At 39.1% G+C, this 19,444-nt stretch overlaps 3 gene segments (V, D, J or C); all 3 read right to left on the bottom strand.

Annotated features, from left to right (window-relative positions):
- The window catches only part of LOC119013993, an 89,387-nt gene that overhangs the window by 58,762 nt on the left and 11,181 nt on the right, over positions 1–19,444 (bottom strand).
- On the bottom strand, positions 7,196–7,717 carry LOC119014027. The segment is given in 2 exon segments: positions 7,196–7,509; positions 7,605–7,717. Coding segments are annotated over 2 exon segments (348 nt in total).
- Positions 9,964–16,773, bottom strand: LOC119014022. The segment is given in 3 exon segments: positions 9,964–10,295; positions 10,388–10,624; positions 16,565–16,773. Coding segments are annotated over 2 exon segments (348 nt in total).

The following is a 19,444-nucleotide window of genomic DNA, read 5'->3' as shown; positions in this document are numbered from 1 at the left end:
ACAACTCTCCTTTTTCAGTGATGGAATTAGTGGAACACAAAATACTTTGCCACAAAAACAATCATAAAGTTTAGTTCAATAATGAACTGATTCATTATAGTTCTTCTGCAAACGAGACCAAATCTGGTGGCTCAAATAAATGTGTACATTAATCTTAATGTTTGGTTAAATGTTGCTTGGCCATTTTCACCTCATGTACATAGGTGCTTTTGATGGTCTTCTACAAGCATCTCTTAGTCCTCTGGCAGAATTTTTAACTTCTCTTGACAGAATTTCAACTACATTTGTTGGCTTCCTGGCACAGACTTGTTTCTTCAGCACAGTCCACATGTTCTCAGTGGGGTTCAAGTCAGGATTTCGGGAAGGCCATTCTAAAACCTCGGTTGTAGCCTGATTTAGCCGTTCCTTTACCACTTTTGATGCGTGTTTGGGATTACTGTCCTGTTGGAAAACCCAACTGCAGCCAAGACCCAATCTCCTGGCTGATGATTTGAGGTTTTCCTCAAGAATTTGGAGATAATCCTTCTTCATTATTCCATTCACTTTCTTTAGAGCAGCTGATCAAATGGCAGCAAAGCAGACCCACAGCATAACACTACCAGCACTGAACTTGACAGTAGACTTTCACATTGATGTGTTTGTGGCTGAGTTTAGTGGATCTATGAACAAGCCCTATTAAAATGGGCTCAGATAAGTCACCAGCTGTTATCAATCAGCATCATTCAGAAGAAGTTAAGAGGGTTCAAATAGAGCAACTTGTTCATCAACATGAACACAGCAACCAAACTACATCACAGTCACACTCAGGTAGCAGCGGAAACATCTACTCCTTCACAGGTTGTGCACATACAGCAACATGAGATCTGCATGAATATGAACAATATACCATGCTGTGATACATCACAGAGACAGAGGATACAAACAGCTCACCCATGTGATCACTGAACCTCACCACGGGCTGTATTTTGTGCAATGATGAATTGAGTTGCGTTTTAGTCATGAACAAAGCATGAAGAAAGTTTTAGTCCGTGCGTCGCCTCTCAAGTGTGTTGTGGGGACCAGGAGCCTGTAGGACACGAGTCACAGTCCACAGGAAACATTTCACTAGGGCATCTATTTGTCTGTGTGTAGGGAAACCACATTCTGGACTGACATTAGACATAAAAAGCCACATTTGTAAGCCAGGAGGGAGGATCATTTTCTTGATGAAGTAATTATGACTTGGTAAACAATTTGGTTGTGAAAGTCAGAATATATCCGGGAAAAATATTCAACAGAAAACCTTGTGAAAACATACTGAATTTGTGGTTGTGGTGTATTTACTCAAATGTTCAAAAAAGTAAAGTGTTATTTCTCAGTATAAATGACTTTATACAAAAAGGTTTCAACATACAAGAACACAGGTACAAAAATTAAATTTGGTATTAAATACATCCTGGGACTGAATTAAAATGAACACAGACACATTTCGAAATTAATGTGCAATTAGGGAATAACTGCTTGAGATTTTCTTTATTTTTTTCTCTCAATGTTAACAGTTGAGACACATGGTCTCTGGGTATTTGTGCAGGTCTGTTGGTGGTTGTTATCACTGTGGGCACAAGTACACAGTAATAAACAGCTGTGTCCTCAGGCTGCACATTCTGTCCTGTTAGAGTCACCGAGCTGGTAGAAGTGTGTGTGTTGTAAAGGAACTTGTTCTTCAGAGCATTATTTTGATAAAAGGCTCCTCCGCCCCACCGGTGCCAAATCCAGTCCATTGGTTTTCCTTCACACTGTCTGATCCAACCTGTTGCATAGCTGTTATCAGTCAAAGAATAACCAGAGACCTGACAGGTGATGGGCAAAGACTGTCCAGGCTGCACAACCTTTGAGTCTGGCTGGATGAGATCAATACTGTTCACACCTGTGGAAACACAAATCAACATTATCTCCATCATCTATCTGACTATTCAGTCTTACTAATGTGGTTATTAGTGTGAATCCACTGAAAGCTCCTCACAGGATCCAGCAGCCAGCAGCAGCAGCAGAGCTACAGAGAACATGGTTGGTATTGAAGGTGATCTGATGGGAGCTTCTCTTCTTCTGCTGCAGCTGACAGCATGATATCAAGTCTTTATAGCAGACTGTGAGGAAGTTCACTTTGCATAGAGAAGGACACTGACAGGATATAAAAGGAGCATCAACTGTCCTGTTACAAACCATCAAATACCCAGAATTGTTACATCAACATTTATTTTGAAATTATGTCACTGTGGCTTTCCAGCTCAGTAATAAACAACAAAAAACTGCTGGTAAACTTTAAATAGGAATGTTATAAACCATCATTGTTGCAGAAAAACACATGTTAAATGTAACACTGAGAAACAGGAAGTCACAAACCACAACATCAGCTGTTGTTTTCATATGATGCATGTATGTATGTGTGAGTGTTTAGAGTCACTGTCATACTCTCCTTAGTTAGTGTCATCTGACTTCATATGTTCTGCTGCCACCTGTAGGTCTTTGGAAACAAATGTTCTGTGGAGTTTTTGTAAAGCTTCTCTGCTTCCTTTAACCAGTGTGTGTGTTTGGCACAGTAATACACAGCAGAGTCCTCTGGCTTTAAGTTGGACAGTCTCAGATACACCATGCTGTTGCTATCATCTCTACTGATTTCTGCACGTCCTCGCACACTGCTGGCATATCTGTTTCTACTGGAGCTGGAGAAGCCAACTCCGATCCATTCCAGTCCTTCTCCTGCAGGTTGTCTGATCCAGTTCATAGTGCAGCAGCTAAATGTGAAGCCAGATCCCCTGCAGGACAGACTGAGAGTCTCCCCAGGCCTTTTCACTACTGAACTGGAAGGAATGGACTCCATACTCTGACCTGTACAACCTGATGAGATGAAAGAAGAGAGGAACCACAGAAGAAAGTGAGACAGTCATCTGGGAAGTTTTCTGCTGTCACTGACTGACCATCAGTCCATGTTGTGTGATAAAAGATAAAACAGCAAGAAGCAGGAGAACTCACAGGACAGAGAGAGAGCAACCAGCAGAAGAGTGAGTGTGTTCATCATCCTGAGGCTGGAGATGTGACCTCTGATGCTCCACACAAAGTACAAGAGCAGTCAGCAGGACAGAAGTACACTGCACAGACTGAAGATTTGCATCAGGGCATCATGAGGAGGGAGTGGCTCATGTACAAGGAAGTATGTACGAATAAGCTTTGTTTTTCAAAATCAAGATATGTATATCTAATTTTATGATTGCTACATGTATATTTTTCTGAAATATTCTCTAATCAAAAACTAGATCTTCTCACAAAGTATTTACTGTAAATGTTTTGTAACATGTTCTTGGAGACTGCTTGAAGTGAGAACAGTATTCATGTGAGAGAATTGTGGTGAAGATGAGTACTGCAGGTTTTGGTACATCAACTCATCATGCAGGTTTGTGTACCTTATATGCATTGCACACGTACAAGCACATACAATTTGATTTCTTGAACTATCACTATATTTGTGATCAAATTTGGACAGTAAATTATTAGTTAGACAAGTAATAAGATATTTGATAAGAAGTGTAAAATTGGGGCAGAAATGCTTTGATAATAATAGTACAAAGGAAAGTACGGTGGCCCTGAGAGCTCACAGCACTGCAACTTAAGACAACACATGCAAAAAGAAAAAACACAAGCAAATTAAGAAAAATTCATCAATTTTTCAACACATGCACAGCATTTAGAAAATGTGCTGCAAAGACCACAACACAACGGAAGTGTTTCCAGAGGACACTTAAATGTGATGCACACGTCCAGACACGCTTGTTGTTGACGCTGATTTCATATAACATACAATATAATATAATATTAGCCTATATCAGTGATCTGCTGTTAAACTATCGCTAAGTACAAGCAAACGATAGTTTAACAGCAGATCACTGCAGTAGGATAATATCATAATCATGCAATCACAATGTTAAAATAAATCAAAAATACTTACTTTTTATCTCATTTTCCAACACCACTGACGGAAAAAGAACCTTAATGGAGCTGTGCATCACTATTAAGTGTCCTTTGAAAATACTTACATTGTTTTGCGGTCTATTTGCAGTGCGGTTTTCTAATGTGTTGCGTTGTGGTCTTTGCAGCATGTTCTCTAAATGCTGCGCATGTGTTGTCAAATTGATGAAGATGTTTTCTTAATTTGCTTGTGTTTCGTCTTTTTGCATGTGTTCTCTTAAGTTGCAGTGCTGTGAGCGCTCAGGGCCACCGTAGGAAAACTCCTTGAACAGGACTTTTACTCTCGTAACATGCAGTATATATTTTGAAAGTTGTAAAATGTTTTAATTTTAGAACTTTGTCTGGGAGATCTTTGCAACTAAACAAGATTCTTTTCATGACTTTTGTGTGACAAATTTGCAACTGGATTAAACATTTAACATTTCAATTGAGATGAAAAAAGAATTCAATGTTGAGTCACAACTCTGAACTTTCATGACTGACAGTCAGTCACAACAATGTGATACTGAGACAAGTGAATGTTTCCAGTGGTGGTAAATAGAGGAAGTTGTTTTTGTATGACTCTCCTGTTATTGTCTCTCACTGTGGGTCTTCTGGCACAGTAATACACAGCAGTGTCTTCAGGCTGCATATTCTGTCCATTTAGAGTAACTCTGTTGCTGGAAGAGTCTAAATTGACAGTGAACTTGTTCTTTAGTGAATCTTTGACATCTGTGTCATCACTCATCCACTCCAGTCCTTTCCCTGCAGGCTGTCTGATCCAAGCTGTGAAGTGGCTGCTGACAGAATAAGAGACCTGACAGGTGATGGTCAGACGTTGACCTGGCTGCACAGTCACAGAGGCTGGCTGTGTCAACTGTTCACACTTCACACCTGTTGAAAAAACAAAATGTTTTGTAACAAATCATCAAGGTAAACTAGAAAATAAGAATTGTTGACTTTGACAAATCCAGAGAGACTCACATCCAGCTGCCAACAGCAGCAGCAGAGCTGCAGAAAACATGGTTGATGTTGAAACTGACGTGCTGTGAACTCCACTGACAGCCTGATGGGAAGTTTTTATAGCTGAGTAACAAGGAAGCTCACTGAGTTTGCATAGAATCAAACATATGAAGCATCAATGTTGGTCTGACTGGAGCCAATAGAAGAGTCTGTTGACTGTTATTATATCTGCAGAGTGAAAACATGCCTGGAAATCACCTCTGCTTTACACATGATATCTTCATTTCATTACACACTCAACTGAAAAATCAGCATGACAATATAACTGATGATGTGTCATGGAAACAAAAGGAGAAACCATCAAGAATGTAGCTTTCTATAAGCCATGTTTACAGTGTGTTCAGCATGTTTTCAAATCATTAAAACACTTTAAATATGATGTGAGCTGTTTTCATGAGAGAATGTATTTACTGTCAGCACCTCCTAGATCACATTTAAGATGAACTTCAAATGTAAGAACAGCTTGTTGTTGAGTGTTGAGGGTCAGTCAGTTAATATTAATGAGAACACAGAGTCTCCTTTAAGTAACAGAGGAGAGACAAACTTGTCACTGACTGCCCTCTAGTGATTTTATGAAAGAAACTGTAACATTTATTTTTCTCCATTATATCATGATTCATTTAGATTCCCAAAGATTCAGAGACATTATTGTCTCTGAATTTGTAGAAATGTTTAATTTTGTAGTGACCATATTGTTGTGCTGTCTTTGGGTCTTTTATCAACAAAAAACCTTTATTGTGTTTTGTTTCATATAATATTTACTATCAATATTTCTCAGCAACATATTTAAAATTATAATATAATTACTTATGATATAAAATACTTCATGCTTGGGTCCTTCCAGACCAGTAGAGATGAGCACTGTAGGTTTTTGTACAGCTGCTCAACCAACTCCAGTCACTGTGGCTCTCGAGCACAATAATAAACAGCAGAATCTTCAGTCTTCAGACTGCTCATCTGCAGATACACCTGCTGTCTGCTGTTTTCTCTGGAGATGGTAAACCGGCCTTTGACTGACTCAGAGTAGAATTGTTTGCTACCACTAGGTTGACTGACTAAAGCGATCCACTCCAGTCCTTTTCCAGGAGCCTGTCTGATCCAGTGCATAACGTAGTCACTGAATGTGAATCCAGAGGCTGTACAGGTCAATCTGTGAGATTCTCCAGGCCTTTTAACCACTGGTTCAGATTCTGACCATCAATACCTGTTGAGATGCAAAGAAGAAAATAGTGACTGGCGGTAAGTTGGCAATTTTTTGAAGACATATGTACATCAACACCTGTATAGATGTTCACCTGCCCAGCAGACAGTTAACAGCAGCAGTCCTGTCCTATAGTCCATCATGTTAAACTGTGTGTCCACTGTTCTCTGTCATCCTCTCTGCAGTCAGATAAGTAGAGGAGGAAGACATCTGAGTTTTGCATTGACTCCTCCTCACATGGAGGAAACAGCTGGACTGGAAATATTTATTGAAACTTGGGAATTAATGTTCAAGAGTCTAACGTGTTTTAGTTTCGGGAATATGTCAGTCAGCATCAACAATGCAGCCACATTTATACCACTGAAATCGTGTTCTTAGTTCAGACATCTGACACATTAACATGCAGGTTTTATTCCAGTTAATTCAATAATAATCCATCTTGTTATCAATGCTTTGTCAGTCACTGACAGATCAATCACTTTGAGAACAGGTGGCAGCACATTAGAATGTTTACAACAATAAAAGTGATCTACAGTTTAATTCTGATCAGCAGCATCACTTGCACTTGATGAATACTGCTTGATTGTCATTTTACACCATCATACAATTAATTAATTCATTGAGGAATTTTGAATAGATTTTAGATCATGTTTTGATCAAGTCAGCTGATAAAATCTTTTTCAACCTGTTTTTTTTTCTTTTCAAACTAAATTCAAATAGTTCATGGTTGATATATTGACATATGGTGAGTGATGCAACATGATGCACATGCATCATTTGTTCATTTGATGTTCAATTGAAATTCAAATTCTGAAAATGAAAACATAATTCTTCATGTCATTACTTGTGTACAGCAGACAGAACAGATGAAATGTGCTTCATTGTTAACTGACCTCATTCAAATGGACATTATTTGTTTTCAAAGTCCTGACATGCTTCAGTGCTTCTCATTCAGAGATCAGTGTTGTCAGTGTTTGTACAGCTCTGTAGTCTGCTGTGTCACTGTGGCTCTCGTGCACAATAATAAACTGCAGAGTCTTCTTGTTTTAGACTCTTCACCTCTAAGGACACAACATTTCTGGACGTGTCTTTGGTGATGGTAAACTGGCCTTGGACACTTTGGGCAAATATTGTGCCGGTTCCAGCATCAATGCGTCCGATCCATTCCAGTCCTCTCCCTGGTTTCTGACGAATCCAGTGCAGCCAAGCCAGAGCAAGTCCTTCCACTTTACAGGACAGAGTGACTGGTTGTCCAGCTCTGCTGACCACTGGCTCTGAGGAGGTGAGGGACTGACCCTGAGCAGCTGAAAGAGACAGAGTTTAGATGAGGAGCAGCCAGCAGACATCCAGAGCTCTTGTTCTCCTCCTCTGCTGACACACTGACACTGACTTCACTCACCTGAAATGAGAGCCAAGAAGAAGAAACTCAGTACAGCTGTCATGGTGGAAACTTGGCTGAGTCTGCAACTGCAAAGGCTTTTATGAAGGATGTATACTGTGCAGGCAGAGTGGGCGGAGACTGTTCATCAGTGTGTGAATTTGCATTTTATCAGTCAGATTTGGAAAAACAGTTTTTAAACATAAACACTAATTAAAAATGTTGCTGAGTGTTAGAATGTGTGGTGTTAAGTTAAGAAGAGCATTAATACAGTACAAGCTGAACTGTCAGTCTCATGCTTTCATTATAAAACTGATGGGTCACTTCAGTGAGAAGGAAAACTTTTAAGAGAGGAAACAAAGTATCATCCAGTTAAGATCAACGAGATCAGCAGATATGAGTCTCCTCATATTGACAGAGAGAGAAACTTGACACTGACTGACATCTAGTGGTGTTGAAAAGGGAATTACAACATTATTTTTCACCCTCATGTTGTGACCAACTTTAGATACCATCCATCCATCCATCCATCATCTGTACATATTCTATGTACGCCGCTTAATCCTCTGCAGGGTCGCGGGGGGGCTGGAGCCTATCCCAGCTGACTTAGGGCGAAGGCAGGGGACACCCTGGACAGGTCGCCAGTCCATCGCAGGGCCACACATAGAGACAAACACTCTCACACACTCTCATTCACACCTACGGACAATTTAGAATGATCAATTAACCTCAGTATGTTTTTGGACTGTGGGAGGAAGCCGGAGTACCCGGTGAAAACCCACGCTTGCACAGGGAGAACATACAAACTCCACACAGAAAGATCCCAGGCGTCCCAACCGGGACGCGAACCGGCGATCTTCTACTTTAGATACCAAGTCATGCAAACATTATTATGGATTCATTTATTTTATTCATATCTGGACAATGATTTCCACATATCATATTGCATTCATTGCCTGTTATGTGAGTGATTGATCATTACGGTAAGATATTTAATGATTTGCTTTAATGCTTATTGTGGTTGGTTAAAGGACTTTGTAATTTTGGGGAAGACATTTTAATTGGAAGTGAAAGATCATTGATTACCGACCCCGCCAACTCTCTAGTGTCAAACGGTGTTCTGGAGACCTTATTTTCCTGTGAAAGCAACTTGTTCACTTGTGAAAAAGATAAATATCTCTGAGTTTGTATTATTACCTCATTGATATTGTAAGTATTAAAATTCTGAGATAGAATTTCTTCTCCTAAACTAAATAGTGCAACTTTAATGACGTATTCTTCAATAGTGTTTATGATTTAATTATAAACAAAGTAAGAATAAATAAAACTGAGCATTTTTCAGGTTCTTTCCAGTAAAGATGAGCTGTGTGGGTTTTTGTACAGCTGCTCAACCAACTGTGTCACTGTGGCTCTCGAGCACAATAATAAACAGCAGAATCTTCAGTCTTCAGACTGCTCATCTGCAGATACACCTGCTGTCTGCTGTTGTCTCTGGAGCCAGTAAACCGGCCTTTGACTGACTCAGAGTAGTATTTCCTGTCATTATCACTTTCAACCCAGGCAATCCACTCCAGTCCTTTTCCAGGAGCCTGTCTGACCCAGTTCATATGGTAGCTGCTGAGTGTGAATCCAGAGGCTGTACAGGTCAATCTGTGAGATTCTCCAGGCCTTTTAACCACTGGTTCAGATTCTGTCAGAGTCTGACCATCAACACCTGTTGAGACAAAAAACAATGTGTCATTGGCTTGGCAGCACAAATAAAAGTAATCTAAAATTAAGACCTTTGTAGATATTCACCTGCCCAGCAGACAGTTAACAGCAGCAGTCCTGTCCTATAGTCCATCATGTTAAACTGTGTGTCCACTGTTCTCTGTCATCCTCTCTGCAGTCAGATAAGTAGAGGAGAAAGACATCTGAGTTTTGCATTGACTCCTCCTCACAGGGAGGAAACAGTTCCCTGATTTATCATAATAACACACCAAAATGTGAATTTTAGGTCAGGAATCTGCCACATTTCCAAACAGCATTCATTCAAACCAATTCATATATAATTTGTCTCATCATCATGTTTTTTTGTTACTTCCTTTAGACAGCATATACACTAAATAATAACCTGCAGTATCCTTATTATCACCAATAACCATCACTATTTTTGAAATTTGTTGAATTGTAATCTCATCATGTTAAACCATCCACCAATAATCAGAATGTGTTTTGGGGCATTTATGACGTTGAGAGTGTGTATTTAAGACTGTCTACAGTCAGTCGACTGTAGATTTTCTCTCTTTACTGGAACAGCAGGTGTTGAAATAATTAGTGGTCTGAGGGCTCCTCCTCTGGTGGCTTCATGTTACAAGTGTTCAGGCACTGAGGGGTTTTTGTTCAGGTCTACTGATGGTTTGTGTTATTGTGGCTCTCTGGCACAGTAATACACAGCAGTGTCTTCAGACTGCACATTCTGTCCATTTAGAGTCACTGTGTTGCTGGAAGAGTCTGAGCTGATACTGAACTTGTTCTTGAGGGAATCTTTGTAGTATGAGCTGTATCCCACACGTGCACTTCCAATCCACTCCAGTCCTTTCCCTGTAGTCTGTCTGATCCAGTGAGTGCGATAGCTGCTGACAGAATAAGAGACCTGACAGGTGATGGTCAGACGTTGACCTGGCTGCACAGTCACAGAGGCTGGCTGTGTCAACTGTTCACACTTCACACCTGTGAAAAACAAATAAAATGTTTTGTAACAAATGATCAAGTTAAACTGCAAAAGAAGAACTGTTGACTTTGACAAATCCAGAGAGACTCACATCCAGCTGCCAACAGCAGCAGCAGAGCTACAGAAAACATGGTTGATGTTGAAACTGACGTGCTGTGAACTCCACTGACAGCCTGATGGGAAGTTTTTATAGCTGAGTAACAAGGAAGCTCACTGAGTTTGCATAGAATCAAACATATGAAGCATCAATGTTGGTCTGACTGGAGCCAATAGAAGAGTCTGTTGACTGTTATTATATCTGCAGAGTGAAAACATGCCTGGAAATCACCTCTGCTTTACACATGATATTTTCATTTCATTACAAAGTCAACTGTAACATTTTGAAAATGTCTTTGTTTTTACAGAAATGAACCAACCATTAATTTTGATTTAATATCAAAAATATAAGTCATTTCTTGGGCAACTGTATGAAAATGATGAGGACCATTATTACTGTACCTAATGGCATTATTAACTCATGATGGATGATCATGGATAATAATCAACTCAAAACTAAAACCATGCAACAAATATAAACACAGGGTTATTTAGCCCATATATAAATGTACCTAGTTTTCCAATATATTCAGATATAGAAAACTTTGTTTCTTGTTTCACTGATCAAAGCTGTCAATATTCTCTCCACATCTTGAGAAAGTATCATTTCTCATCAATGTAACTTTAATGCCAGCCATACATCAGTGGTTCTCAAGTGTCTCTGTGTTGTATCATTATGAATGACTTGATCTGAGGATGTTTATTATGTGACACAATCTATTAATCCAGTGAGGATGAGAAAAGGCAAAATACCTAAAAAAAAAAAAAAAAACTAACCCTAACCCTGCAAAAAAAAAAAAAAAACAGATTATTTTTCTGTCTTGGTCCTTTTGACAGAAAGTGTTGTTTAGTGTGTTTGTTTACTGATCATTTTCCCAATGAGCAGTTTGCAGGACAAAGTTGTACATTTTTATTGAAAAAATAAATTAGGATATAAGATATAGTATATCAAACAATATAACAAAAGTTTAATTAATGAGCACTATCAACCCAGTAAATATGAGCACTGCAGGTTTTTGTACAGCTGCTCAACCAACTCCAGTCACTGTGGCTCTCGAGCACAATAATAAACAGCAGAATCTTCAGTCTTCAGACTGCTCATCTGCAGATACACCTGCTGTCTGCTGTTGTCTCTGGAGATGGTAAACCGGCCTTTGACTGACTCAGAGTAGTAGATGTAGCTACTGCCACCACTGCTGATATAGACATAGGCAATCCACTCCAGTCCTTTTCCAGGAGCCTGTCTGATCCAGCTCATCCCATAGTCACTGAATGTGAATCCAGAGGCTGTACAGGTCAATTTGTGAGATTCTCCAGGCCTTTTAACCACTGATTCAGATTCTGTCAGAGTCTGACCATCAACACCTGTTGAGACAACAAATATGTGCATGTCATTGGCTTGGCAGCATAAATAAATGTTATCTACAATTAAGAGATTTGTAGATGTTCACCTGCCCAGCAGACAGTTAACAGCAGCAGTCCTGTCCTATAGTCCATCATGTTAAACTGTGTGTCCACTGTTCTCTGTCATCCTCTCTGCAGTCAGATAAGTAGAGGAGGAAGACATCTGAGTTTTGCATTGACTCCTCCTCACAGGGAGGAAACTGTTCCCACATTTCTTTGAAGTAAACTTCACATTTACAAATGACATTTATTAAAATCAGTTCAAGTGTAATTTGTCTCAGCATCATGATTTCTCATTACTCCCCGTAAGTATATTGAACAGATGAGGTCAATGATCTACTGTTCAGTACCTCTCAGTAATCAAAGAATATCCAAAAGACAATGTAGAAAAAAGTCCTGTCAACTAATTTCTGGACTGAGTGTTTCATTAAAAATAACAACTGTTCCAAGTGACAATCTTGAACTGAAGATGTAAAATTTTAGAATTTTTTTCAGCTTTTCCAAAGTACAACTGGGAAATTTGGATCTCATCTGTGTTTTTGTGAAGAAATACAGCTACTGTTAAAGTTGTTAAGTTATGAAAAGCTTTTTTGAATTTTTTCAAGGCATTGCAATACATTAAAATGAATTAATTAAATGTGTCAAACAATCTTCTATTGAGGGAAATTTAAGTTTCTAGTCTCTTCTATACTGATGTCGACTGCAGGGGAAGTCTATTTAGATTCAGCATTAAAATTCTCAACTCTTCTTTTGTCTACCAGAAACACAAAAAATGACTTAGCAGATAACATGAAGATACATTTTTAGCAATTCATCAGACAGTAACGGCTGTATTGATGTTTGCATTTTAAACTTGTGTGTGCTTGAGTCACATGGTCTCTGGGTATTTGTGCAGGTCTGTTGGTGGTTTGTATCACTGTGGGCCAACGTACACAGTAATAAACAGCTGTGTCCTCAGGCTGCAGATTCTGTCCTGTTAGAGTCACTGTGCTAGCAGAAGTGTCTCTGCTGTAGCTGAACTTGTTCTTCAGAGCATTATTTTGATAAAAGCTGCCACTACTTCCACCCCACATATCGAAAATCCAGTCCATTGGTTTTCCTTCACACTGTCTGATCCAACCTGTTGCATAGCTGTTATCAGTCAAAGAATAACCAGAGACCTGACAGGTGATGGTCAAAGACTGTCCAGGCTGCACAACCTTTGAGTCTGGCTGGATGAGATCAATACTGTTCACACCTGTGGAAACACAAATCAACATTATCTCCATCATCCATCTGACTATTCAGTCTTTCTAATGTGTTTATTAGTGTGAATCCACTGAAAGCTCCTCACAGGATCCAGCAGCCAGCAGCAGCAGCAGAGCTACAGAGAACATGGTTGATGTTGAAGGTGATCTGATGGGAGCTTCTCTTCTTCTGCTGTAGCTGACAGCATGATATCAAGTCTTTATAGCAGACTGTGAGGAAGTTCACTTTACATAGAGAAGGACACTGACAGGATATAAAAGGAGCATCAACTCTCCTGTCGGTCACAGATTGTGTCATGAACATTCATTTTAACACATGTTATAGAATGTGTTTATTTCAACTATAATCATTGTATTGTTTCCCATAAAAAGAAAAACAAGTGACAAACACATTTACATTTTCAAAAAATTATATCAACATATATTAATTCCTGTTAGACAAACAATTCTATTGTTGCATAAGAACTAAAATAAGATGTATGTTTTCCCTCTTTCTTGAAAATTTTTTTTCTGAATGTGAGATGCAATAAGTAAAGTTTTGACTTGTTTGGAGTGAGTTCTTGTACAGCATTGCTCCTTGCTGACTGGTTCGGTTTTCCAACGCTGCAGCTCTGATACTATCTCCAGAGGTGTATCAGTGCTGGAGTGAAATTTCTCCCCTCTCAGCCTCTGAGACATTCACACACAGAGGCGGAAGTGGAGAATAGGTGCAGGAGCCCCGCATCATAATGGCAGTGTGAGTGTAGCTACTGTGGCACACAAGCACAATGATAAACAGCAGAAGCCAGCTGTCTCTGTCCTTATACAGTATGTATGTCAGTGATTCAGTCTCTGTCCTTCACTCACACACACCTCTGGACAAAACAAGAATGACATCATTTTATGTTATCCATTTTAAGATTTTTATTGTGATGTGTTTAATTATGAAGAAGTTATTTAACAGTGATGTTTATTCACACACCAGTGGTCCATCCATATACTGGAAATATCATGTAAATGTTCAAACATATTCTATATATGTAACACTGAGAAACAGGAAGTCACAAACCACAACATCAGCTGTTGTTTTCATATGATGCATGTATGTATGTGTGAGTGTTTAGAGTCACTGTCATACTCTCCTTAGTTAGTGTCATCTGACTTCATATGTTCTGCTGCCACCTGTAGGTCTTTGGAAACAAATGTTCTGTGGAGTTTTTGTAAAGCTTCTCTGCTTCCTTTAACCAGTGTGTGTGTTTGGCACAGTAATACACAGCAGAGTCCTCTGGCTTTAAGTTGGACAGTCTCAGATACACCATGCTGTTGCTATCATCTCTACTGATTTCTGCACGTCCTCGCACACTGCTGGCATATGTGTTTCTACTGGCATCAGTCCAGTCTTCACCGATCCATTCCAGTCCTTTTCCTGCAGGTTGTCTGATCCAGCTCATACCACAATGTGAAGCCAGATCCCCTGCAGGACAGACTGAGAGTCTCCCCAGGCCTTTTCACTACTGAACTGGAAGGAATGGACTCCATACTCTGACCTGAACAACCTGATGAGATGAAAGAAGAGAGGAACCACAGAAGAAAGTGAGACAGTCATCTGGGAAGTTTTCTGCTGTCACTGACTGACCATCAGTCCATGTTGTGTGATAAAAGATAAAACAGCAAGAAGCAGGAGAACTCACAGGGCAGAGAGAGAGCAACCAGCAGAAGAGTGAGTGTGTTCATCATCCTGAGGCTGGAGATGTGACCTCTGATGCTCCACACAAAGTACAAGAGCAGTCAGCAGGACAGAAGTACACTGCACAGACTGAAGATTTGCATCAGGGCATCATGAGGAGGGAGTGGCTCATGAACAAGGAAGTATGTGCGAATAAGCTTTGTTTTTCAAAATCAAGATATGTATATCTAATTTTATGATTGCTACATGTATATTTTTCTGAAATATTCTCTGATCAAAAACTAGATCTTCTCACAAAGTATTTACTGTAAATGTTTTGTAACATGTTCTTGGAGACTGCTTGAAGTGAGAACAGTATTCATGTGAGAGAATTGTGGTGAAGATGAGTACTGCAGGTTTTGGTACATCAACTCATCATGCAGGTTTGTGTACCTTATATGCATTGCACACATACAAGCACATACAATTTGATTTCTTGAACTATCACTATATTTGTAATCTAATTTGGACAGTAAATTATTAGACAAGTAATAAGATATTTGATAAGAAGTGTAAAATGGGGCAGAAATGCTTTGATAATAATAGTACAAAGGAAAGTACGGTGGCCCTGAGAGCTCACAGCACTGCAACTTAAGACAACACATGCAAAAAGAAAAAACACAAGCAAATTAAGAAAAATTCATCAATTTTTCAACACATGCACAGCATTTAGAAAATGTGCTGCAAAGACCACAACACAACGGAAGTGTTTCCAGAGGACACTTAAATGTGATGCACACGTCCAGACACGCTTGCTGTTGACGCTGATTTGATATAACATACTATATAATATAATATTAGCCTATATCAGTGATCTGCTGTTAAACTATCGCTAAGTACAAGCAAACGATAGTTTAACAGCTGATCACTGCAGAAGGCTAATATCTTAATCATGCAATCACAATGTTAAAATAAATCAAAAATACTTTTATCTCATTTTCCAACACCACTGACGGAAAAAGAACCTTAATGGAGCTGTGACTCAAAATCTGCGTCAACAACAAGCATGGCCGGACGTGTGCATCACTATTAAGTGTCCTTTGAAAATACTTACATTGTTTTGCGGTCTATTTGCAGTACGGTTTTCTAATGTGTTGCGTTGTGGTCTTTGCAGCATGTTCTCTAAATGCTGCGCATGTGTTGACAAATTGATGAAGATGTTTTCTTAATTTGCTTGTGTTTCGTCTTTTTGCATGTGTTCTCTTAAGTTGCAGTGCTGTGAGCGCTCAGGGCCACCGTAGGAAAACTCCTTAAACAGGACTTTTATTCTTGTAACACGCAGTATATATTTTGAAAGTTGTAAAATATTTTAATTTTAGAACTTTGTCTGGAAGATCTTGTGCAACTAAACAAGATTCTTTTCATGACTTTTGTGTGACAAATTTGCAACTGGATTAAACATTTAACATTTCAATTGAGATGAAAAAAGAATTCCATATTGAGTCACAACTCTGAACTTTCATGACTGACAGTCAGTCACAACAATGTGATACTGAGACAAGAAAATGTTTTGTAACAGATGATCAAGTTAAACTACAAAAGAAGAACTGTCGACTTTGACAAATCCAGAGAGACTCACATCCAGCTGCCAACAGCAGCAGCAGAGCTACAGAAAACATGGTTGATGTTGAAACTGACGTGCTGTGAACTCCACTGACAGCCTGATGGGAAGTTTTTATAGCTGAGTAACAAGGAAGCTCACTGAGTTTGCATAGAATCAAACATATGAAGCATCAATGTTGGTCTGACTGGAGCCAATAGAAGAGTCTGTTGACTGTTATTATATCTGCAGAGTGAAAACATGCCTGGAAATCACCTCTGCTTTACACATGATATTTACAACTATTCTTACTGTGAATATTACATGAACCATAGATAACGGAAAACATATTGTTTAAAATCAGCATTACAGTATAAATGATGATGTGTCATGGAAACAAAAGGAGAAACCACCAAGAATGTAGCTTTCTATAAGCCATGTTTACAGTGTGTTCAGCATGTTTTCAAACCATTAAAACACTTTAAATATGATGTGAGCTGTTTTCCTGAGAGAATGTATTTACTGTCAGCACCTCCTACATCACAGCTTGTTGTTATTGCAGCATTTGATCACTTAGTGTTCTTCCTGTATTTGCAGCAAAGTGACAGCAGACAGCATCATGTAAACAGTATGAAAACTTCTGTCTGATGCTGCTGGTTGGCATGAAAGAGTTTTAATCATTTCAGTGTCAGCAGATGTTTGAAGACATACAGAGAAACTTGGAGCCTCGAGAGGAAAACAGCTGCTCATGAACTGAAACCTGTGAGACAAAATGCAAAAACTACATCTGAGTGTTGAGAGTCAGTCAGTTAATATTAATGAGAACACAGAGTCTCCTTTAAGTAACAGAGCAGAGACAAACTTGTCACTGACTGCCCTCTAGTGATTTTATGAAAGAAACAGAAGAAGTGACCACATTGTTGTGCTGGCTTTGGGCCTTTTGTCAGCAAATTAAAAAAAAAATGTTTTGTTTAATGTAATATTTACTATCAATATTTCTCAGCAACATATTTGAAATTATAATATAATTACTTATGATATAAAATACTTCATGCTTTGGCTCTTCCAGACCGGTAGAGATGAGTACTGTAGGTTTTTGTACAGCTGCTCAACCAACTCCAGTCACTGTGTCTCTCGAGCACAATAATAAACAGCAGAATCTTCAGTCTTCAGACTGCTCATCTGCAGATACACCTGCTGTCTGCCGTTTTCTCTGGAGATGGTAAACCGGCCTTTGACTGACTCAGAGTAGTAAGTGCTGCCACCACTGCTACTGATAGCGGAAACCCACTCCAGTCCTTTTCCAGGAGCCTGTCTGATCCAGTGCATCCCATAGTTGCTGAATGTGAATCCAGAGGCTGTACAGGTCAATCTGTGAGATTCTCCAGGCCTTTTAACCACTGGTTCAGATTCTGTCAGAGTCTGACCATCAACACCTGTTGAGACAAAAGAAAATAAGTGTCATTGGCTTGGCAGCACAAATAAAAGTAATCTAAAATTAAGATCAGTGTAGATGTTCACCTGCCCAGCAGACAGTTAACAGCAGCAGTCCTGTCCTATAGTCCATCATGTTAAACTGTGTGTCCACTGTTCTCTGTCATCCTCTCTAAAGACAGATAAGTAGAGGAGGAAGACATCTGAGTTTTGCATTGACTCCTCCTCACAGAGAGGAAACAGCTGGACTAGTAATATTTCAACGTTTCATTTCAGCTGTTTTGATACTTGTCCGACATGTTTAAATGTGTGTAAGTTGTCAGCATTAGTATTATGCAGTTTATTCAGACTAGTTAGATTATAATTCATTTTGGTATCAAGTCTCTGATTCTCCTAAGTTACTTTGATCGCAATGTGTAACACTGAGGACATTTAGAACAACATAAATAATTCACAGTTTTATCTGATCACCAACATCTAATGCATTTCTGTAAATTGCTGTATAGTTATCTCACCACATCATAACATAAGCCAAAGTTTTCAATGTATATTCGATGCTGATTTTACATTTCTTGTTATGCTTGAACAAGTCGTTTCTTTTTTCAAATTGTATTCATTAAATGTATGGATTGTGTGTTGACATTGACAATTTTGAGTTTACAGTAAAATGTTGACAAAACACAATCTAAAGTATGTTAAAGCAGAAATTTATTTTTATTTCTATAAATACAGACAAACTCATGTAAACTCATATTACATTTTCCACCAGTGTAATAAATAGATGAAGCAGTTTTTGTATGACTCTCCTGTTATTGTCTCTCACTGTGTGTCTCTGGCACAGTAATACACTGCTGTGTCCTCAGTCTTCAGACTGTTCATCTGTAGGTAGAGTTTACTGCTGGAGTCATCTCTGGAGATGGTAAACCGGCCTTTGACTGACTCAGAGTAGTAGATGTAGCTACTGCTCCTGCTCATATAAGCGATCCACTCCAGTCCTTTTCCAGGAGCCTGTCTGATCCAGTTCATCCTGTAGCTGCTGAATGTGAATCCAGAGGCTGTACAGGTCAATCTGTGAGATTCTCCAGGCCTTTTAACCACTGGTTCAGATTCTGTCAGAGTCTGACCATCAACACCTGCAGAAAGAAAATACATGTGTGTCATTGGCTTGGCAGCACAAATAAAAGTTATCTGAAATTAAGATCAGTGAAAATGTTCACCTGCCCAGCAGACAGTTAACAGCAGCAGTCCTGTCCTATAGTCCATCATGTTAAACTGTGTGTCCACTGTTCTCTGTCATCCTCTCTGCAGTCAGATAAGTAGAGGAGGAAGACATCTGAGTTTTGCATTGACTCCTCCTCACAGGGAGGAAACAGCAAAATTTGACTTAGTTCTGATATGTATTTAGACTGAACATTTAAGAGATTTTTTCACAAATATATAAAAGAAATGACTTCCAAAACATCTCTCTTTCAAAAACATGTATAATCGACACTACACTTTTAGTTCAAAGCTGATGGGTCACCTCAGTGATGTTGGCTACTGCTAAGAGAGAAAACTGAAAGAGAGACAGTGTTATTCATTCAGCAGCACAGGAAATGAAGGTTGGTCTTATTGCAGAATAATTTATTCATTTAGCTTTCACCAGATCCATAAGAAGCAGCTCCTTCAGTCTTCCAGATGTTTGTCTCGGAATCTGTTTGAGATGATGAACTACATCTGATT

The sequence above is a fragment of the Acanthopagrus latus genome, chromosome 23, assembly GCF_904848185.1.
Source record: "Acanthopagrus latus isolate v.2019 chromosome 23, fAcaLat1.1, whole genome shotgun sequence".
Classification (NCBI taxonomy): domain Eukaryota; kingdom Metazoa; phylum Chordata; class Actinopteri; order Spariformes; family Sparidae; genus Acanthopagrus; species Acanthopagrus latus.
The sequence above is the reverse complement of the archived record's forward strand: the minus strand, read 5'-3'. Positions and strand labels throughout refer to the sequence as shown.